Raw genomic sequence first — 23,779 nt, forward strand, 5'->3', positions numbered from 1 at the left:
TATTCACAGATGAATGGCTCACAGAATGCCTTAATAATAAACTGTCAGATAAGCTCTCGATGTACAGTGATGTAGAATAGACAGATTGGGATACAATACCGCCCTTGTGACATTTACATACAACACAGTGTAGCAAAACACTACATGCTTCACACCTTTCTTTCTGCTCCATGGTTTCAATGCTGAAACAACAACGGGGACATTGTTCCTGTTTCAGCTGGACATACTCGGGATGACAACATGAAACACTCATCACTAGGACCAATGAAGCACGAGAGCTGGTTTGCTCAAAGAACCCAGACACCCAGGAGAAAGACCAAGAGCATTATAACACCAAGAAATATTCAATGAGATACAGTCCAAGAGACTTGGTATCGATTTTTACACCTGTGTGGAAAGTACAGCTATTGGAAAAGTTACCAAAGCAGTACTTTGGGTCATATTTCCTTTGTCGCCTGCTGTACGTCTCATATGAAGTCAAGATTTATGACCTTTCATCAGGAAGATAAAAGTACAGAGATATCCATGTCCTCCATAAAAATCCCTATGACTATCCTGAGGTGTGGATTGTTGAGGGGGGCGGGGGGAACTTGTTGAAGGAGACTGTAGACCTGCTTGACTGTTGCGAAGCTTTGACCGGTGGGGCTATCTCCAATGCTCATCATAGCAAAGAGGATGTGACAACATGACCAGAATGCAAGGATCCACCAGTACTGCCATAAAGAGAACCATTCAAAAGTTCTAGATCTACAATGCTGCAGTCAGCTCTGATGAGAACTGGAACAGTGGATCACTTTTACTCCAGGAGAGAGTCCAATGCCGCAAGCTGTGGTGCATGAATTTTGGTGTAGGGGTTAGTGTTACTGGTTGGTGGCCTGCAGGTTGCCACTCCAACACTGACCACCAGCAGTTATTTGTTATTTAGTATATTTATCATTTTTGGAAGGTTATCGAAGTATGCTGACCAGGAGTTCAGTTCTGTTCTGTTCTGGCTTTACACTGATGTTCATAATAAATGTACTTCAGTTCTAAGTGTTGCATTTCACTGATGACCCTGCTTTTCATTTTGGAGTTGAGTGTGGTTACGACATGACAGTATGATAAATTTTAGTATGTTCTCATTGAGGGGTTATAGAGACAGGAAAGTACAAATAGTTAATATATTACAGTTTATATTGTATTGCTCTAGTACTTTTACAGAGCCTGGTAAAGGCTATAACATTGTTTCATAATTTTACTGAATGAAGTGAACTACAACATTTTTGAGCCTTTCATTTCTATGTATTTTTGGAATGAAACATTTCCAATAAGAGAACTTAGCTTTCTCAAATGTTATTTCTAGGGTCAACTGTTTTAGTGAATATTCTCCATCTAATGGTCCTCCAAAACATAAGCAGGACGTTTAGCTTACAATGGCATAACTGTCAAGATGATCGAATTTGACTATATCAGTACCAAATGTCTTGTTTAATAGCCTAACTAACTTTCATTCGTGGTTTCCCCATTTTTATCAATTTCTGAAATGTGTAATTACTTATTGCCTAGAACTGGATTAGGTGGACAGCATATACTTAGTCTAAGGAGATTTGTATGTTGTGTAAGCAAAGAAATAACTTTCATAGAGGTAAGAAGTAAGCACAGATAAGATATTTCCTAAGGAATTTCCACTTTAGGATATGAGAGTAAGAAGCTGCAGGCTTACATACATTTTTTTCTGCACAGTGGAAAAAGTGCAACAGTACGCGGTGCGCCACGTGATGGAGCATATGTGCATGGTTTATTTATGGAAGGAGCACGTTGGGATATCCAGGCTGGCGTGATTAGTGAGTCACGTCTCAAAGAACTTTTTCCTATGCTGCCAGTTCTCAACATAAGGGTTGGTATTACTCTAATATATTATTTACTATTATATCACAGATTAAGAATTTACTTCTGTAACTGAGCATTGACTATTTATTCAATTTTACTGCTAGGGACAATAAAGTTCTTGGAAGCTACGTTTCCATCATGTGCCACTATAATAATTGACTTCTTATTATCAGTTACCAACTATCTTTTCATTTATATACTTTTTCCTCAGGCTATTACACAAGACAAGATAGATACTAGGAACATTTATGAATGTCCTATCTACAAAACACGAACTAGAGGACCAACTTATGTATGGACTTTTAACCTCAAGACTAAGGACAAACCAACAAAATGGATATTGGCAGGAGTTGCACTACTGCTTCAGATTTGAAATTAGTCCTAGTGCTTTCCAAAGAGTGATATCTAGTACAAATTCTTTAAAATATGGATGCTTGCTTTTTTGCTTTATAGTTTACTTAGTTGTAGATATGATATTAGGTTTGGGTCTTTTTGTAGGTGACAACAATATTGTGCTTCTTAAAATGTACATGCTTCAGGTAGCAACCCTGTATCTGTGTAACTGGAAAATGTGCTTCATTGTTTAATAGTGCACTTCCAGGTGTTCAGCCATGCTGTTGATCCCATTTCTCTAGACAGTATTTCACGTCCTAAGGTACTATTTATTCTGTAAAGCCTGCATGATAATCCATAAAACACTCATTCTCTCAGTGTTTTCGAGTTCTGATGGATGAGATAGCCAATGGTAATGCGATAAATTTAGTGCTGGATCCCAAGCATTGCCTAAATTGAAACCTGTGCTGTGGTTTATCAGATTTTCCAACATGTTTATTTCAATAGGCTCTTTAAATGTATTGTCCCAGAAGTTCAGCATTTGCATCATGATGCTGCTATTATTTTGCCACAGCATTCAATATAGACCACTCCAAACAAAAGTCTTCTTTGTAATGTTGAGAAATGTCTAGGTTTCCTAAAGCTGGCTATGTACTGTATTACATGCGAATGTGACAAATTGTTAAAATAGTTCAGAAGTGCAAGGAACATCGGCAACACACCTGAATAAAAAAATTAAGCAAATTTCTGAACACTAAATGACATGCTACGAGACTGGTATTGTGTAACAAACACCAACTTCATTCACAGCATAATTAGGGAGTCTTGACAAACCCCAATGGAGGTTTCAGAGTAAGCAAAATTTTGGATCTGGGACTCGTTTTATTAAAATCTCACATGCAGTCTCATCCACAGATATGGAAAATGCTCAGACGATGTGCATTTTACAGAATAACAGTGCCGGCTCCAAAAAACAAACTAGCATCAAAGGGCATAGAAGCCTCTGGAAGTCAAACTTGGCTATAAATATCATCAATCGTACTTCACAGTCTGGTTGGAGCCAGGTAGCAAGTATGGATAATAATACAGCTTCCAGCACCTGCAGAGGTGTCTGGGTTGGTCACTGAAGTATAGCGCAGAAAAATTTAATCAGAAATGTGACTGAATACCCAAAGCCACATTGTTATGATTCATACCAGGAAAAATTGAGAGAGCACATTGCTTTATTGTTAATAAAGTAACCAGCTGCTTGTTGTATTGTGTTTCAAGAGCCTTTTTTCATTATAAAAGCCAAGTTCACTATTTTTTCTTATAATAAGACTCAAACATAATGTATTTTTGTAGTATATGTTCATATGGAGTGTATTGGGAGTCCTCATATTTTAAAATCACCTATTTTACATACAGTATGTGAAAAGCATATCAATAGATAATTTCGTGTATAATTTCTATTTTAATAATATCTAGTTTTATAGTAATCACTATAAGCTCTCTGATACAAAACTTGACATACATGTAGTGACTGTTTTCCAGTATTTTATTGTATTTTGGGATAGCTCCCATACCTACATATTGAATACAGCTATATCCTTAATTAAATATGGTTGAAATATTCAAATTTGAAGTGTTGCTGAAGATGTAAAACCATTTATGCATCTAAATGTAATTTATGATTTCAATACCCTCCCTTTGATTTTATATTTTTCATAACTTAAGTAACAATTAAATAGTCGTAGCACCTGTAACCTTCAGTGCTGGGTGAGCTGTAGTTGGTGATCTGCGCCGAGACAAAATTTCTCTCCATAAAGGAATAATTTAAATTTCTGGTCTGTGTAGTTGATAGTGAGGGCCTCTCATTCTATTTGGGAGTAATGCTGCTGAAAGCTGTCTAAGATCTTAGAAGCATATGTTATCAGGCACTCTCTGCCATTGGTATATTTATGAGACAGGACTGCACATATACCATGGGGGGAGAAATAAGTCGCTGCTGCCAGCAACATTCCAGGGGTGTATGTTGACAACCACAGTGCCCACTTAAGGCAATCTGTAAAAGCCTGTTGACTGTCTGAGCAAAGCCACATCTCTATCTTACTTTCTCCCTTAATGCATCCAGCAACTCTCCTCCTGACAGTCTCTGGTAAAAGACTTTTTCAGCAAGCCCTGAAGCTGAATTGAAAATTGTCGCCACTTCTAGAGCTACAGAGTGCCATTGTTTAATGGAAACATTTAAGAGGTGATCATTCAAAATGCTTGCCTTGATGCCATAGCTGGTCCAGTGGATGAGAGTTCAGGGTGAGAGAGTTCAGTGAGGTTTGCAATGATGGAGCCAGGATAGTTGATCCTAACCAGAAACACTTGTAGCTTTTTGTTTTTTACATTTGCAGCAGGCCACACAGTGTCAATCCCCACAAAATTATCTTCCATTAGTTCGAATTCATTGTCTGAGAGTTTGAACATCAAATACATCAAGGAAAGTTCAATGAAAGTACACTTGTGCAGGCTGCACTGGAGTCCTTTGTCTCCAGGCTCTGGAACAAGAGTTCAAGGTAGTGAAGGCAGTCCTCTGGAATCATACTTGTAAATAAGATATCATCAGAGTATGAAGTATTGTTTGGAATATCTTGTAATAATTTATTCACAGAACACTGGAATTTGGTAGGGGCTGATGATATTCTGAAAGGTAACAGATTACAATGTAGAAACTATATGGCATATTAATCACTCTGTAATATTGTAATGCTGCATCCAAGGGAATTTGAAAATACGTCTCTGTGTGGTCTGCTTTACTAAATAAGATGTCATGATCTAAATGTCATGATCTAATCTTGCAAGAAGTTCATCTGCTGTCATTCGGGGAGTATGTTTCCACTTCAGCTTGTGCATTTATCATCATTTTAAAGTCACCACAAAGTCTCAAAGTGGTGTTGTGCTTGCATACTGTTACCATTGGGGTGCTCATTGAGTACGAGGAATAAGTGTTAACACATCCTCATGAGTGAATCAGTCCAGTTCTGTTTTTATGGCATCTTTTAGAGCCAGGGACGCCAGGAGGGCTTTGAAGAAACACAGGGTAACCATTGCCGTAAGAGTGACATGAGCTTTGACATCTGGCATCATCCATAACCCAGGTGAGGTGATCTATCACAGAGAGACTTTAGCATGGCACAAGATTCTTCTGACTGCATGGCACATACTGCTTCATGAACTGTACAACCATAAGTGCAGAAAGAGACTACGCTAAAAACATAGTCCACTTTGCAGTCAGCTACCACAAGAAAATTTACTGGATGAGTACTTGGCAGTAAGTGTATAAAACTGTAAGTTTTATTAGCAATGGCATATGATGTTGTTCAGAGGCACTAGTTTTGTCTTGATTCCCTGCAAGGGCAAAAATCTTAAACTTAAGTAAATGGATTAATTTAACAAGGATACAGAAGCACCAGCATCAAGGGATAACTTCCCAGTGTTTGCCTATGAATGCTGCTAAGTACATTTGGTGTGCTGTGTTCTGAGGAGTCTGCATTTTTGTATCACTCACACTGTTCACTTCTACATACAGGGAAACATTTGCAAGTGTCCCTTTTTACCACACACAAGGCATGTCACATGCTAATGGGTGCTTGCACTATATGCATGATGAAGGAAGTAATGTTTCCAGCCAGATAATGGCACTGCCACTGATGGGATTTCATTAATGTGTGTTCCTCACTTCTGAGTCAGGGGGCCATAACATCCCTAATTAGAGAGTCAGCATAGTTCTGCCTGCACAAATATTCAAAACTGTGATTCCTGCTTAATCCATAAAGGTCAGTGGCCATGTCTGCAACAGACTGATTGGGGCCCACTTTTTGCTGCTAAAATTCTAACCTGATTGCAATAACCTGTTTCTTCCTTCAAAAATTTTCTTGTGATGAAAATATTCTAAGCAACTCAAGTATCATGATTAGTTAGTGGATCTAGTTTCTGTAGTATGTTCACGGTTCAGGATTTCTTGATAAGAATATGACATTTAGTATTTTCTTGTCAGAAATTTGGCAAATTGTAAAATGTAACTGTAGTCATTGGTGGTAAGCAGGGTGTGGCAGGGCAGGCTCCTGCAAAGGGCTCAATCACATGGAGGGCACGGAAAATGACCAAAACGAAAGACGCTTTAAGAATTAAGCAGAAGAGGTACGTGAGTTCTTCTTCCTCACATTCCGTATTGAATTTGCTGCTGAGTTAGACCCTCTTTCAACTATAATCCATCATAGACCCTCTAACAAAAAACTGTACCCAATAGTCAGAAGAAAGTATGGGCCACAACTTTTTACAAGAAGGGTAATAAAACTGATCCACAAAACTATTGTCCAATATTCTTGACATCAATTTGTTGTAGAATCTTATAACATATTCTGAGCCCAAACATAATGAGATATCTGGAACAAAATGACCTCCTCCATGCCAACCAGTGTGGATTCTGAAAACATTGATCATGTGAAAACCAACTCCGACTTTTCTCACACGACATACTGTAAGTGCTTGATCAAAGCAGCCAAGCGGATGCAGTATTTCTTGATTTCTGAAAAGCATTTGACTCAGTACCACATCTATAAGTATTATCAAATCTATGATCATATGCGGTATGAAGCAAAATTTGTGGCTAGACTGAGGATTTTTTGCTAGGAAGGAGGTAGCATGTTATTTGGAGAGCAACTGACAAATGTAGAATTAACTTCGGGTGTGCCATTAGGAAGTGTGTTGGGACCCTTGCTATTCATGTTGTATATTAATGACCTAGTGTACAATATTAATAGTTACATCATACTTTTTTGCATATGATACAGTTGTATACAGTGTGTTACAAAAAGGTACGTCCAAACTTTCAGGAAACATTCCTCACTCACAAAGAAAGAAAATATGTTATGTGGACATGTGTCCGGAAATGCTTACTTTCCATGTTAGAGCTCATTTTATTACTTCTCTTCAAATCACATTAATCATGGAATGGAAACACACAGCAACAGAACGTACCAGCGTGACTTCAAACACTTTGTTACAGGAAATGTTCAAAATGTCCTCCCTTAGCGAGGATACATGCATCCACCCTCCATCGCATGGAATCCCTGATGCGCTGATGCAGCCCTGGAGAATGGCGTATTGTATCACAGCCGTCCACAATACAAGCACGAAGAGTCTCTACATTTGGCACCGGGGTTGCATGGACAAGAGCTTTCAAATGCCCCCATAAATTAAAGTCAAGAGGGTTGAGGACAGGAGAGCGTGGAGGCCATGGAATTGGTCTGCCTCTACCAATCCATCTGTCACCGAATCTGTTGTTGAGAAGCGTACGAACACTTCGACTGAAAAGTGCAGGAGCTCCATCGTGCATGAAGCACATGTTGTGTCGTACTTGTAAAGGCACATGTTCTAGCAGCACAGGTAGAGTATCCCGTATGAAATCATGATAACGTGCTCTATTGAGTGTAGGTGGAAGAACATGGGGCCCAATCAAGACATCACCAACAATGCCTGCCCAAATGTTCACAGAAAATCTGTGTTGATGACGTGACTGCACAATTGCGTGCGGATGCTCGTCAGCCCACACAAGTTGATTGTGAAAATTTACAATTTGATCACATTGGAATGAAGCCTCATCCATAAAGAGAACAATTGCACTGAAATGAGGATTGACACATTGTTGGATGAACCATTCGCAGAAGTATACCCATGGAGGCCAATCAGCTGCTGATAGTGCCTGCATACGCTGTACATGGTACGGAAACAACTGGTTCTCCCGTAGCACTCTCCATACAATGACGTGGTCAACGTTACCTTGTACAGCAACAACTTCTCTGATGCTGACATTAGGGTTATCGTCAACTGCATGAAGAATTGCCTCGTCCATTGCAGGTGTCCTGGTCGTTCTAGGTCTGCTCCAGTCGCGAGTTATAGCCTGGAATGTTCCGTGCTCCCTAAGACGCCGATCAATTGCTTCGAATGTCTTCCTGTTGGGACACCTTCGTTCTGGAAATCTGTCTCAATACAAACGTACCGCGCCACGGCTATTGCCCGGGCTAATCCATACATCAAATGGGCATCTGCCAACTCCGCATTTGTAAACATTGCACTGACTGCAAAACCACGTTCATGATGAACACTAACCTGTTGATGCTACGTACTGATGTGCTTGATGCTAGTACTGTAGAGCAATGAGTCGCATGTCAACACAAGCACCGAAGTCAACATTACCTTCCTTCAATTGGGCCAACTCGTGGTGAATCGAGGAAGTACAGTACATACTGACGAAACTAAAATGAGCTCTAACATGGAAATTAAGCGTTTCCGGACACATGTCCACATAACATCTTTTCTTTATTTGTGTGTGAGGAATGTTTCCTGAAAGTTTCGCCGTACCTTTTTGTAACACCCTGTATAATGTAGTATTGTCTGAAAGAAGCTGCATAAATATTCAGTCAGTTCTTTTATAAGATTTCAAAGTGGAGGGAACATTGGGAACTTACTTTAAGTGTTCAGAAATATCAAATTATGCCTTTCACAAAATGAAGGAATGTCGTATCTGTGACTATAATATCAATGGGTCACAGCTGGAATGAATCGACTCATAGAAATAGCTGGGTGTAACAAACACTTCGTAGGGATATGAAATGAGATGATCACATAGGCTCAGCCGTGGGTAAAGCAGGTGACAGAATTTGGTTTAATAGACTACTGGGGAAACGTAATGTCTATAAAGGAGACTCGTGAAACCCATCCTAGCATATTGATAAAGCATGTGGGGCCCATGCCAAATAGGAGTAACAGTGGATATAGAACGTATAGAGAGAAGGGCAGCACAAATGGTCGCAGGATTGTTTTCCCTGTGGGAGAGTGTCACAGAGCTGCTGAAGAAACTAAACTGCCAGATTCTTGAAGTCAGACGTAAACCATCCTCAGAAAGACTGTTTACAAAGTTTCAAGAATCGGTTTTAAATGTTGACTCAAGGAATATGCTACAACCCTCTACGTATCACTTTCATAGGGGTCATGAGGCTAATATTAGATTAATTACAGTATGCAAAGAGGCATTTAAACTATCATTCTGCAATCCACACATGAATGGAACAGGGGAAACATCCTGACAGCTGGTACAATGGGACGTACCCTCTGCCATACCCTTCACAATGGTTTGCAGAGTATAGATGTAGATTTAGGTAGTTCAAAAAGTTCACAGTATGGCCACTAATTGTCAGCACTAGTACACGAGGCTCCTGCATTATAACAGGTCATAGTTTATGAGTAAACATATGATGCGTCAGTGCTCTGGGTAGAGATTTGTGGTGCGGATGTCTCCGTGTTGTTGTAAGGTAAGAAAGCAAAACACAGGATCAAAAACGCCTCAGAACAAAAATTTTTGAACAATGTTTGACCTGTTTTCAGAGCAATCAACAAGATTTTTCCCTCCAGTTTTGACCACAAATGAAACTTGGGTCCACTACTGTACCCCAGAGACAAAGCAACAGTCATAGCAGTGGAAACATGTTGATATACCATCACCAAAGAACGTAAAGGCAACATGGTTGGCTGAAAGGTATTGGTGTCAGTTTTCTGGGATGCGGAAAGGATTCTGCTAATGAATTAAAATCCATGGAGAAGAAATAAAAACTTTGAGGTTCGCCGATGACATTATAATTCTGTCAGAGACAGCAAAAGACCTGGAAGAGCAGCTGAACGGAATGGACAGTGTCTTGAAAGGAGGATATAAGATGAACATCAACAAAAGCAAAACGAGAATAATGGAATGTAGTCGAATTAAATCGGGTGATGCTGAGGGTATTAGGTTAGGAAATGAGATACTTAAAGTAGTAATTGAGTTTTGCTATTTGAGGAGCAAAATAACTGACGATGATCGCAGTAGACAGGATATGAAATGTAGACTGGCAATGGCAGGGAAAGCGTTTCTGAAGAACAGAAATTTGTTAACATCGAGTATAGATTTAAGTGTCAGGAAGTCTTGTCTGAAAGTATTTGTATGGAGTGTAGCCATGTATGGAAGTGAAACGTGGACGATAAATAGTTTAGACAAAAAGAGAATCGAAGCTTTCGAAATGTGGTGCTACAGAAGAATGCTGAAGATTAGATGGATAGATCACATAACTAATGAGGAAGTATTGAATAGAATTGAGGAGAAGAGGAGTTTGTGGCACAACGTGACTAGAAGAAGGGATCGGTTGGTAGGACATATTCTGAGGCATCAAGGAATCACCAATTTAGTATTGGAGGGCAGTGCGGAGGGTAAAAGTCCTAGAGGGAAACCATTTGCAGTTGGTACTGGGAGTTGAAGAGGTTTGCACAGGATAGAGTAGCATGGAGAGCTGCATCGAACCAGTCTTAGGACTGAATACCACAACAACAACATCATATTCCCACTAATCAAACAATTGCAGGACAATATTACACTAACCTCTTGGACCAACTGCAAGAAAATATACAAAAAAGGCTACGTTTGGCAGAGAAGAAAGCCATCTTTATCCAGACAATGTGTGCGCAAACACAAGAGTCGTTTCCATGGAAAAATACTTGAATTAAGATATGAATTGTTGCCACATTCCCCCTCTCCTTATCCTCGATTTTGGTTCCATCAGACCTCTGTCTCTTTCCCAGGCTCAAAGTTTCCCTAGGTAGATGGGATTCTTTTCAAAGATCTGGCAGCCAAAGTTGACGGATGTTTTGGAGGCCTGGTGGAACCTAATTTTCGAGGTGGTCAAGGCATTGGAACATCGCTGGACTAAGTGCGTTAGTGTACCTGGAGACTAGAATGAAAAATAAGAAAAATGTTCAGTAAGGTAGGCTATGTAGTTTCGTTATGTTCCACTCCGAGAAATTTTCAGCCTGCCGTCATAAAAATGAAGATCGTATTCCTTTTGCGGGTAAGTTATCATTATTTGCTGTTACAGCTTATCTGGACATGTGTGCTGATGCCTCTGAGTCTACATACCATTCCAGCAATGTATCTTTACCTGCAGTTGCGTTTGAAAAAATATCCGGTAGCCTGCTACCTTGGCCAAAGTTTTCTTCAATTTTGCTCTTGCTGCAACAATTTCTTGCCGTATTCCCATATTTGTTGCAGTTAATAGCACTTGGGATCTTTTTTGCCAGTGGCAGTGGCACCTCATGCAAAATTATATCAAGGTGCTGCAATATGATGGAATATAGCCTTTTGACTTACAAGGTTAGTAATCATAACTAAATTTAATTCATTAATTTTACGTATGTAAACTGATGTATTTAAAGATATTTAAATTTTATAGTAATAGTGTAATATTCCGAGGAATAAAATAAAATGAAAAAGAAGGTTGGTACCAGCAGAAACTGAACCCAAGTCCATGAATATCCTCTGTGCATTTGACCTCTTTGCCACTGTCCGTTACGAAAATATCTTCTCAAAAATCCCTTGTACTCTTTAACTCTTCTCTTGCGCAACATACTGCATGCAGTATGGAGAGCTGCAGTATGGAGAGCTGCATCAAACCAGTCTTAGGACTGAATACCACAACAACAACAGCATATTCCCACTAATCAAACAATTGCAGGACAATATTACACTAACCTCTTGGACCAACTGCAAGAAAATATACGAAAAAGGCTAGGTTTGGCAGAGAAGAAAGCCATCTTTATCCAGACAATGTGTGCGCAAACACAAGAGTCGTTTCCATGGAAAAATACTTGAATTAAGATATGAATTGTTGCCACATTCCCCCTCTCCTTATCCTCGATTTTGGTTCCATCAGACTTCTGTCTCTTTCCCAGGCTCAAAGTTTCCGTAGGTAGATGGGATTCTTTTCAAAGATCTGGCAGCCGAAGTTGACGGATGTTTTGGAGGCCTGGTGGAACCTAATTTTCGAGGTGGTCAAGGCATTGGAACATCGCTGGACTAAGTGCGTTAGTGTACCTGGAGACTAGAATGAAAAATAAGAAAAATGTTCAGTAAGGTAGGCTATGTAGTTTCGTTATGTTCCACTCCGAGAAATTTTCAGCCTGCCGTCATAAAAATGAAGATCGTATTCCTTTTGCGGGTAAGTTATCATTATTTGCTGTTACAGCTTATCTGGACATGTGTGCTGATGCCTCTGAGTCTACATACCATTCCAGCAATGTATCTTTACCTGCAGTTGCGTTTGAAAAAATATCCGGTAGCCTGCTACCTTGGCCAAAGTTTTCTTCAATTTTGCTCTTGCTGCAACAATTTCTTGCCGTATTCCCATATTTGTTGCAGTTAATAGCACTTGGGATCTTTTTTGCCAGTGGCAGTGGCACCTCATGCAAAATTATATCAAGGTGCTGCAATATGATGGAATATAGCCTTTTGACTTACAAGGTTAGTAATCATAACTAAATTTAATTCATTAATTTTACGTATGTAAACTGATGTATTTAAAGATATTTAAATTTTATAGTAATAGTGTAATATTCCGAGGATTAAAATAAAATGAAAAAGAAGGTTGGTACCAGCAGAAACTGAACCCAAGTCCATGAATATCCTCTGTGCATTTGACCTCTTTGCCACTGTCCGTTACGACAATATCTTCTCAAAAATCCCTTGTACTCTTTAACTCTTCTCTTGCGCAACATACTGCATGCAGTTTCAAAGAAAAATATGGACCTGATGCTGTGAACAAAACGCAGCACTTAAACAGTGTTGGAAGGGACGAAGACACATCAGAGCACGCGCAGTTGTAAACAGAGAGGTGTGTCCCTTCTCTGAGTTGGTCGGAGAGTGGCTGACCATCATTTCAGCACTCAACACTGGTTTTCAGTTATCGTCGAGTGAGCGCTACAAAACATGTTTTCGTCCATTTTACTTGCGTACCAGCATGCATTCGAAGACAAATGGTGTAATTTTAATGCGATTTCCTGCTCGCATTTGAAGTGTAATGGCACAATTTTAGTGCGATATTTACAATGTGCTGTATAACATTAGCACATGAGAACCAGCCGCCACTGTAATTGAACGTAACATTCTTTTTCTTGTTCACTTGGAGCGCAGTTTGACTAGCCGATTGTTTATTACAGCTGTCATCGTTCTTTTCTTGCAGTAAGTTTTCGTAGTGGAGTCTCCTGTAAATGGCATGTTTGAATTTTTTAAGCTCATAATCATAGATTTATATTCGTCTGGTAGCTCCGCGAGAAGAATAAAAACAGACCATCTTTCCTTAACTTCAGAGCTAAGGCCATTTAATTTTTGCAATGTGGAATTTATCTTTCACAGGTTCTCTCCTACCAACGAAGAATTTTCAAATCGTTGGAAGATGGCACAGTCTTCGTAGACTTGCTTTAAATAGCGAACTGCCACATACGTTCACTGATGGAAAAAATTGCTGTGCTAGGAAGAAGTTGTGCGACGTAAACGAAAGTTGGTACGCATTTTTCTGCGTGTGAAAGATAATATCTATTCAAATTTCGCGCCAGATGTATAAGAGTGGCGCTAGTAACAAATCAGGTGTGCTTTAAATATACGCTATAACGGTCGTGAGCATTAGGTACCTTTGAAATTCTACGAGTTAATGTTAGTTAAGAACGCCTTTAAAGCTACAAAGACGCCATTATCAACACCTCACTGAGTTTGGACGAGGGCATATAGACTACTGGCCATTAAAATTGCTACACCAAGAAGAAATGCAGATGATAAACGGGTATTCATTGGACAAATATATTATACTAGAACTGACATGTGATTACATTTTCACGCAATTTGGGTGCATAGATCCTGAGAAATCAGTACCCAGAACAACCACCTCTGGCCGTAATAATGGCCTTGATACGCCTGGGCATTGAGTCAGAGCTTGGATCGCGTGTACAGGTACAGCTGCCCATGTACCTTCAACACGATACCACAGTTCATCAAGAGTAGTGACTGGCGTATTGTGACGAGCCAGTTTTCAATTGGTGAGAGATCTGGAGAATTTATTGGCCAAGGCAGCAGTCGAACATTTTCTGTATCCAGAAAGGCCCATGCAGGACCTGCAACATGCGGTCGTGCACTGTCCTGCTGAAATGTAGGGTTTCGCAGGGATCGAATGAAGGGTAGAGCCACAGGTCGTAACACATCTGAAATGTAACGTCCACTCTTCAAAGTGCCGACAATGCGTATAAGAGCTGACCGAGATGTGTAACCAATGGCACCCCATACCATTACGCCAGGTGATACGCCAGTATGGCGATGACGAATACACGCTACCAATGTGCGTTCACCGCGACGTCGCCAAACACGGATGCGACCATCATGATGCTGTAAACAGAACCTGTATTCGTCCGAAAATATGACGTTTTGCCATTCGTGCACCCAGGTTCGTCGTTGAGTACACCATCGCAGGCGCTCCTGGCTGTGATGCAGCGTCAAGGATAACCGCAGCCATGGTCTCCGAGCTGATAGTCCATGCCGCTGCAAATGTCGTCGAACTGTTCGTGCAGATGGTTGTTGTCTTGCAAACGTCCCCATCTGTTGACTCAGGGATCGAGATGTGGCTCCACGATCCGTTACAGCCATGCGGGTAAGATGCCTGTCATCTCGACTGCTAGTGATACGAGGCCGTTGGGATCCAGCACGGCGTTCCGTATTACCCTCCTGAACCCACCGATTCCTTTTTCTGCTAACAGTCATTGGATCTCGACCAACGCGAGTAGCAATGTCGCCATACGATAAACCGCAATGCGATAGGCTACAATCCGACCTTTATCAAAGTCGTAAACGTGATGATACGCATTTCTCCTCCTTACACGAGGCATCACAACAACGTTTCACCAGGCAACGCCGTTCAACTGCTGTTTTGTGTATGAGAAATTGGTTGCGAACTTTTCTCATGTCAGCACGTTGGAGGTATCACCACCGGCGCCAACCTTGTGTGGACGCTCTGTAAAGCTAATCATTTGAATATCACAGCATGTTCTTCCTGTCGGTTAAATTTCGCGTCTCTAGCACGTCATCTTTGTGGTGTAGCAATTTTAATGGCCAGTAGTGTAATAAGGCTACGAGAAACTGAATGTTCCTTCTGCGATCTGCAGGAAGACTTGGCAGAATGTAGCCACTGTACATAACCGCTGAGAGCTGTGGTCACGTGAATGTACAGTCACAAGAAGATCAGGCTCCCAAAGGTCATGTGGCGCTACCGTGAGGGAAGACCTCAGTATTCGATGTATGGCTCTATCGGATCGTACTGCATCTGCAGCAGCTACTTCAGCTGCAGTTGGCACCACAGTGACACAGCGAACTGTTAAAAATCTGTTACTTCAAGGACAGCTCTGACCCAGACGCTCTGTAACATTTCATTGACCCCAAACCCCCATCATTTGCAACTTTAGTGGTGTCAACTGAGAGCTCAGTGGAGGGCAGTGTGGAAGTCTGTTGTGGTTTCTGGTAAAAGTTGAGTCTACCTCGGTGCCAGTGATGGCTGTGTGTTGGTTAGAAGGAGGCTAGTTGAAGACCTGCAACGAACGTGTCTGTATGCTACACACACTGGATCTACGCATGGAGTTATGATCTGGAATGTGATTTCGTATGACAGCAGGAGCACTCTCGTGGCTATCCCATGCACCCTGGTTGCAAAACTGTTCGTCAATCTGATGATTCGACATGTTGTGCTGCCATTCATGAAGAGTATTCCAGGAGGTGTTTTCCAACAGGATAACGCACGCCCATATACCACTCTTGTAACCCAATATGCTCTACAGTGTGTCGACATGTTGCCTTTGCCTGCTCGCTCACCGGATCTTTCTCTAAACGAGCACATCAGGGACATCATTGAACGAGAACTCCATCATCATCCACAAACAGCATTAACTGTCCCTATGTTGACTGCCCAAGTGCAACAGTCATGGAACACTGTCCCTCAGACTGTCATCCCGCACTTGTACAACTCAATGTATGCACGTTTGCATGCTTGCATCCAACATTCTGGCAGTTACACCGGTTATTAGTGTACCAGAATTTGCATATTTGCAATGGCTTATCTCGCGGGTACCTTAACCTGTGATCTTGCAGTGTAATTCCTTAAATATGTTACCAAGAAAAATGTATTCCCGAAATTTCATTACTCTACATTAATTATTTTTTATTGTTACGAATTTTTCCCCTCAGTGTAGTTTGACCTGTCATTTATTTTCAAAGAATATTCTTAAGAATTTATTTTATTTACTACCGATTCATCAAGAACATTAACACATTTAATCACACTATGTGAGCGTGAAAGTAGTTGCCAGGGAGTAACTGATGAAATCATAAGCAAATTCCTTTTTAACAAATGGTAATTTATTCACTTTAATGGTGCCTAAAGCATTTTTTTTAAAAAGAAACAGATGTAAAATTATAATCAGAAAGCATCATCTAAATATCAAGTTACAATTTATTCAGAGGCAGAAAGAAACAAATTTTTGACTGTATGAGCTTTCGGGCTGAGAACCTTGCCGCTCCCTTTTGACACGGCCGTAGTTACGACCGCTCACAACAACCTCTGAAAGACTACACTGGTGCAAATCTGCAACACACCAGATTACTTTAAAGGTTTTAACAATTCACACAAGCACACAAACTATACACCCCGTAGGAGGGATGGAAATGGTACAAAACACTCAAATTAAAATATTAACTTTGCCACCGAAGGTGCAACTTGATTTTAACTTCTAAGAAAGGTCTTACGGTGGAAGGGTGGCAACTTTATATACTAAAATGACCATTTAAATAAAAGCCCATGAAAAGAAATCTTATATAAAATTATACAAGGTTGGCCAAACAAGTTAACATGCCCTACGGTACATAGATACAGCCTCTCAAGATGATAGGCAAGATCAAAACATATTTCAGGAATTAGGCCGTTACACTCCAAACAATAAACTCATTAACATACCAAATCCGACAAACAAGACAGAGGCAGCTCCGAATGACAGACAGACACTAACTGCCTAACACATGCGGACGAGAGACAGACGAGCAAGCTGGCGACGAGAGACTGACCAAGAAAACAAGTAGAATGTAACAAAAGTAAATCACACAACATATCACCAATCACTTAACTTCTAGTAAACTGCGATTTCTCTAGAAGACCTGGCGCAGCACCCCCAAATCGCTCTCCTGAACCGTCCACTGCTAGCCGCTTCAACGGACGCAGGAAGGCGCGCCAATCTCCCGTCTTTCCTGGTCCACACCAACCGACCGAATGCTCGCTGCTCCGTCCGCAACTGCTGCTCCGTCGCGACTGCACTGCTGGTGCGTCTCCCACTCACTTCCAGACACACGACGATGTAAATACTGGCTCGGACCCAACCATGCAGAGGAAACACGCCCACTGGCAAAACGACATCCCTGCACCAGGAAAGGACCGAGCCAAGCTCCACAAGATGTTAACTGAAGGGGCCCAGAAGCGCTCGGAGAACCAGTTACACCACGGCGTCGCAGCTCGCACCGGCCAGACTGCTGTCGTGGGTTGACTCCTGTTGCTCTCGTGTGGACCGCGAAGCCACTACCCCACGCTATACGGCGCGGCCCACTGGACTCACATGGCGACCTCACATGCGCCGACGCTCAAGGTGAACAAGTCATCTTGTGTCTCAGTGCGCGACCGACCAACCGATCGATCCAACCGCCAATGACCATTGCTTGAGCAACTCGAGCAGACTGGCGGCCTAACGCTCAGATGCAGGACATAAGCCCCGACAGGGCGACCACTAGCTAAGCTCTCTTACTGGCGGAGTGGAAAGACTCTTTAAAGATTGATCCGAACGAAAGACATACTAGCACTCTGGACGACAGACAGACACTAACTGCCTCACAAATTCGGAGGAAAGACAGACCCAGACTGACTGACGAGCTCGTAGCGCCCCTTAAATGCACATGAACAGGCAACCTTTCCCACCAGAGGGAGACACCAAAGCAGCGATTGCCACCGCCAGATACGGAGGGCGACTGCTTCACACTGCGCGCCGCGGCGCGCTCTTCAAAACAGCAATTTTTACCACTGCTCATAGTTTTCTCTTCCCTTGAGTTTCTCATTCGGATGTAATGAACTAGCATTTAGAAAAACAATTGTATTAACGATTACTCGTTCCAAATGGCTGCGAGCTGCTGTTAATTTCTGCTAGCCAATGATGTCGTAGACTTATTTTTAGAATATTATGCCAAAGCATTCAGTCTGGGAAAATAACTTGTTAAAAGAGTAATATACAAGCTTCCGAGCGAACACTTTTATTGCACATTCATTAACAAGGTAAAACTGTAACAGAAATTCTTTTACAATGTATTACACAGAGCAGAGTCACAGAGCGTCCATAGTTACAACACAGATACTTTAACAAACGAGTCATAGATTCAAAATTTCAACGTAAGTAAACTGTAGAATAAGTACTCTTGATCACAATTTATTTGAATAGATAACTGATTTCAGCTTTATGGCCATCCTGAAATCTATAAAAGGATAATAAAAAGAAAGGTATTTCAAAATTATATACTTGAACCTATTACACATATATGGAAAACAAGTAAGCTAATTACCTTAAAAAGGCTGGAGCAACACGGAAGACACGTCGTAAACTGAACTGATTAATAAGATAATTGTAAAAGCTGCACATCTTACCGCTGGTGGAGGGCCTAGTGGAAAACCTTTAACAAACGAGTATTTGTCAAGAGAAATTAAATTTCAATAAGTTTTAGTCAAAGGTTCATACAAATGTCAGTTACATATAATAATGATTTCAGCAAAATGACATAAGAAAATGTAGCGCAATATATAACAAAGAATTTAACAAATGAACGTGATTTCATAAGATACAAACAATTGCGTCCGTGCAGTGAGACTACTACTGACATCGCCTTGGACAGCCACAGTCATACCTATGATTCTTATGTGTAGTGTATTCGGGATAGAGGTATACAAAAATATTTGTTCATGTTTCAGTAGTACCTATTAAGGTTTATAGATTTATTAGTCGAACATTGTATACAGGACATCAAATATTTTCATGCATGTTGATACATGTGTGTGCTGTCTGATGTGTTGGCAGAAGAGCCAACACCGTGTTGCTAGAGGAGGCCGAAAGGCACGCGTTTAAGCTCACGCAGACTGGCGTGAGGTCTGGAACAGTTAAAGGAGTTATAGTAGCCAAAAACAGTACATAGCTTCTGGAATACTTAACCTTAATCCATAATTGGAGAACATCGCTCTTGATGATACGTAATTACAATCTCAATATAAACTGGTAATGGCGCCTTGCTAGGTCGTAGCAAATGACGTAGCTGAAGGCTATGCTAACTATCGTCTCGGCAAATGAGAGCGTATTTGTCAGTGATCCATTGCTAGCAAAGTCGGCTGTACAACTGGGGCGAGTGCTAGGACGTCTCTCTAGACCTGCCGTGTGGCGGCGCTCGGTCTGCAATCACTGACAGTGGCGACACGCGGGTCCGACGTATAGTAGCGGACCGCGGCCGATTTAAAGGCTACCACCTAGCAAGTGTGGTGTCTGGCGGTGACACCACACTGTCACTGTATACAGCATAGAAAACGGACAAATAACACCATGTTATGTAATAACAACCTTACACTAACTTTTGATGTGACCGTTTGGTACTCAGTCACTCCACCCAGTCTCTTCTGTAAATTTTAAAAAAGTATGTTGGTTAACTGTGCCACAGCGGCCTGGTGCAAGTCTTTCAGTTGGATGGCACATAGGCGACTTGCTTGTGCTGAAAGCCAATGGCACCTGGTGATCCCCGAATGGGTGACCTATCCAAGTACTAGCGGGGTCCAAAGTTGCTTAAATTCGGTGATTGAGCGGGGACCGGTGTTACCAACGCGGCAAGGCCGTTGGCTGCCAGAGATGTGGAGGGTAGATTCATCACTGAGAAGCACTTCATTGAGGTAGTACTCGTTTTCGTCTGTACGATGCAACATTTCAACAACGCAGTCACATTGTCGGTGGTGATCCTCAGGTTTAATGCGATGCAAAAGTCGGTGTTTGTATGCACGCTACCAGAGACGTTTGTGCACAATGTCGTGCACCGTCGAATGGAGGCCGCTAGTTCCTTACTAGCTTGTCTAATGGATTTGCACGGGCTGCTAGCGAATTCTGCGTCCACATGCTCCATGGTCTATTCATTCAGTGCGGTGCGTTTTAGGATGTTTCCAACAATCTAAAATTAAACGTTCCTTTTCTCGAAGAGTTATGCCCCACTGATCAAATTATTTACTTTTGGGGGGTTGGATGTTCCACTGTCTTCTTGTACACCACTGAACACGTGTTACGGATTTTAACTCTGCTAATCATAGTACACACTGCACCTTTCATTGTGGCGGCCACCTTTGACGTCAGAAATACGTCTGCATACTGCACAGTATGCAGACGTATGAAATCTTGGAGAGTGATCTCTGTCGACTGCGTATTTACCCAACATCAGCAGTTGTTTGTGTGTATCTCTAGCCTGGACACGTATATTTTCAATTGGCTCTGAGCACTATGTGACTTAACATCTGAGGTTATCAGTCCCCTAGAACTTAGAACTACTTAAGCCTAACTAACCTAAGGACATCACACACATCCATTCCCGAGGCAGGATTCGAACCTGCGACCGTAGCGGTCGCGCGGTTCCAGGCTGTAGCGCCTAGAACCGCACGACCGCTTCGGCCGGCTACGTGTATTTTATTTCGTATATTTTGTTTCTTCAGGCAATTAATATATTACAGCAATTAACGTTATCATGTCAGTTTGTTTTTACGTGAAATTAAATTATGTTCGTTTGTTGAATTCAGAAGCTAACCATGTAGTATAATTTCCTAACATTTTATTAAAATTATTATTATGAGCAGTAGTTCTGGAGTTTTAATTATCACCGTGAAATAAATGAAGCTGTGACCACGATTTGGTAATTGTGCTAGTCCTCCACTATATATCGTGGCACATTTTTCCCATCAAAGGACGTCTTGTCCGAGACCTTCTGCATTTTGGCTGTTCAAGACACGTTCGTAATGCACCCTCTGCTTCCCACTTGCAGCTATTGTCCACATTAGTCTTATATGAAAGTACGAGAGGAGCGAAGAGATCTTATTCTTGAAGCTGAAAATGTCACATTTTAGGTGATCACGGTTGGACTGATTTAAATAAATTAGAAGATTGCTGTTGCAGAATTTTTATTTTTATGTTAATATACTTTCTCACATTTTAGTATATCATACAGTATTTTGATTTTTCACATTAATTAAGTCAAAATTATATTGTTCGCACAAAATACAAAAATACGTCCGATCACATCAGAGGTATGCTTACGACTCTCACACTCTGCGGAAATAACAATACTCCAGAGAGTTTGTAATTTTTCTTAACAAATGAATTTCTACTAGTTTTTGTTACTTTATTATTTTAGATTATTATTTCATAAATTAATCCAGAAATAAACATACTAACCAATACAGTATTGTGTCATTAATAATAGAAATTTTAAATGTGGTAATAGTCCGTAATTTCAAATCTTCCTAAAAAAAATAATTTTGACTGTACGTTCAGAAGTAGTACCTATCGATTAAAGCATCAAGACTAAAACATTTTATAAACTAATTCATTTTCATAAATTTTAGCTTGAAATATAACATATTGTGTATAAAATTGCATGTAAGTTTTCAGAAAAACAATTGAGATAATATTGACCAGTCTAAAATTCGAAGTCCGCAGCTCGTGGTCGTGCGGTGGCGTTCTCGCTTCCCACGCCCGGGTTCGATTCCCGCCGGGGTCAGGGATTTTCTCTGCCTCGTGATGACTGGGTGTTGTGTGATGTCCTTAGGTTAGTTAGGTTTAAGTAGTTCTAACTTCTAGGGGACTTATGACCATAGATGTTAAGTCCCATAGTGCTCAGAGCCATTTTTAAAATTCGAAAAATAATACTGGTATCGACAACTACTGTTGAGGAAAGGTAATACGAGAGGAGTATGTCCTGTTACACGTTCTGTCTCTAAAATCACGTCGACGTCATTCTGAAAGTGCCTGCCAGTTGTCACACAGTAGTTTCTTCAGCTGGAAACAGAGGAAGAAGTCACTGGGTGTTCTGTCAGTTGTAACGAAAATATGGGAGGAGAGGGGGGAGGGAAGCAAAATACGATGGCCCACAGAAGCAGCATGTGTATATATGTCCTGTGCAGAGTGTGCTGAGGCATTGTTGTGAAGCAAACACACCTCCTTGGGCAGCTTCCCACGATACTTCATCTAGACAGCCTCCATAGCCTCAGTGGCAGATTTCGGTAGTGTACTCCAATCCCTTACGAGCACAACCAATTTACTCCACACCACGGCAGTCTCAAAAAACACTCAGCATAGACTTGGCTGATGATGGCTGGGTCTTCGCCTTTTTCGGCAGTGGTGAGTCGATGTTTCCACTGCTCGCTTTGCTCCCTTGTCTCTGAGTAGTAATGATCCACCCAGCATTCGTCCATGGTGGTGGCTAAAGAAGTCATCTGGATTGGCCTGAAACAGCAGCAGTATTTTCCTTGCTGCCTCAGGTCGGCGTCCTTTTGAATTGATGTGAGCAGTTTTGGAGCTCTACGGGATGTTCAAAATATCGTGAAAATCCTGAAAATTGATCCATTACTGATTTTAGATTTTTCCATTATTGTCTCAATCATGATACATCGGACTTCAAGTACCTCTTCCTCCCTTGTGCTTTCCGGCTCTCCACAGAGAGAATCTGCCACTTACATCGTCATTTAAACTTGTTTGACTTCAATGGAAGCGTCTGCGCCACCCAATCGCTGTATCATATAATGGTGCATTGTTGTACACTCCCACCAACTCAGAGTGGATTGTTGCACTGTTATTCCTCCTCAAATGCAGAAAACGATTTACCGCACGGTGCTCCATTTTAGCAATGAGTTTCGCGATTTTGTTTTGGTCCCTGTAGCGGCATGCGGCGGTACTGTGGCACTGAGATTTCAAAGTCAGTCAGGAACCTGCAGACAAACAAAAATTAATTCCGTAACTCGATTTTTTCGAGATGACCATTAAAACTTCCGTAAATCCCCTGAGTCCAAAAAGTTACGAGAATGGATTGATACAAAATAGATGATGGTTTTAATGCTTCAGGTGTTCTATATAGTCTTCCCTCATTTGAGTGCAACGTATTGAACTTCCATACAATCATGTGAAACCGTCAGAAAAGTACTTCTTTGGGATGTTGTTTAAACTTGCGCATCACATTCGTACCCTCTTCAGTCTTGGCGCACTATCAGAGAGCCGTTCTGCATTTTGTAATTTTTTGGTAATTACTTACGGATAACACTAAGTCTCATCATCGAGATGTCCGGTTATTCATTTCATTCAAGTTGCGGTAGGCGTCCGCATGTCACTGCTTTTTTTCGTAAGTTGAGGTGTGTGGTCATACTTTCCACTCAAGTTTCTCTTCTTCTAAACTTTTTGGAGAATATCTTCAACACTTGATTCAGAGATATTCATTTCGTCGTTCCTCTGCAATTTGTAACAGAAAAAAGGTGACAAACAATGGACACACATCCATTGCTTAAGAGTGCCTGCTCACAACTAGTCCGCAGCTCGTGGTCGTGCGGTAGCGTTCTCGGGG

General features: G+C 41.2%; 1 protein-coding gene across 1 annotated transcript in view; it reads left to right on the forward strand.

Moving 5' to 3' along the window:
* The window catches only part of LOC126252221 (dynein beta chain, ciliary), a 769,797-nt gene extending 766,311 nt beyond the window's left edge, over positions 1–3,486 (forward strand). The window contains exons 81-82 of the mRNA XM_049953092.1: positions 1,732–1,876; positions 2,081–3,486. Coding sequence (XP_049809049.1) covers positions 1,732–1,876; positions 2,081–2,242 — 307 coding nt within the window. The 3' untranslated portion in view covers positions 2,243–3,486. The remainder of the gene's footprint in view (positions 1–1,731; positions 1,877–2,080) is intronic.
* The last annotated feature ends 20,293 nt before the right edge of the window (positions 3,487–23,779 follow it).

The sequence above is a fragment of the Schistocerca nitens genome, chromosome 4 (assembly GCF_023898315.1).
Source record: "Schistocerca nitens isolate TAMUIC-IGC-003100 chromosome 4, iqSchNite1.1, whole genome shotgun sequence".
Lineage (NCBI taxonomy): Eukaryota > Metazoa > Arthropoda > Insecta > Orthoptera > Acrididae > Schistocerca > Schistocerca nitens.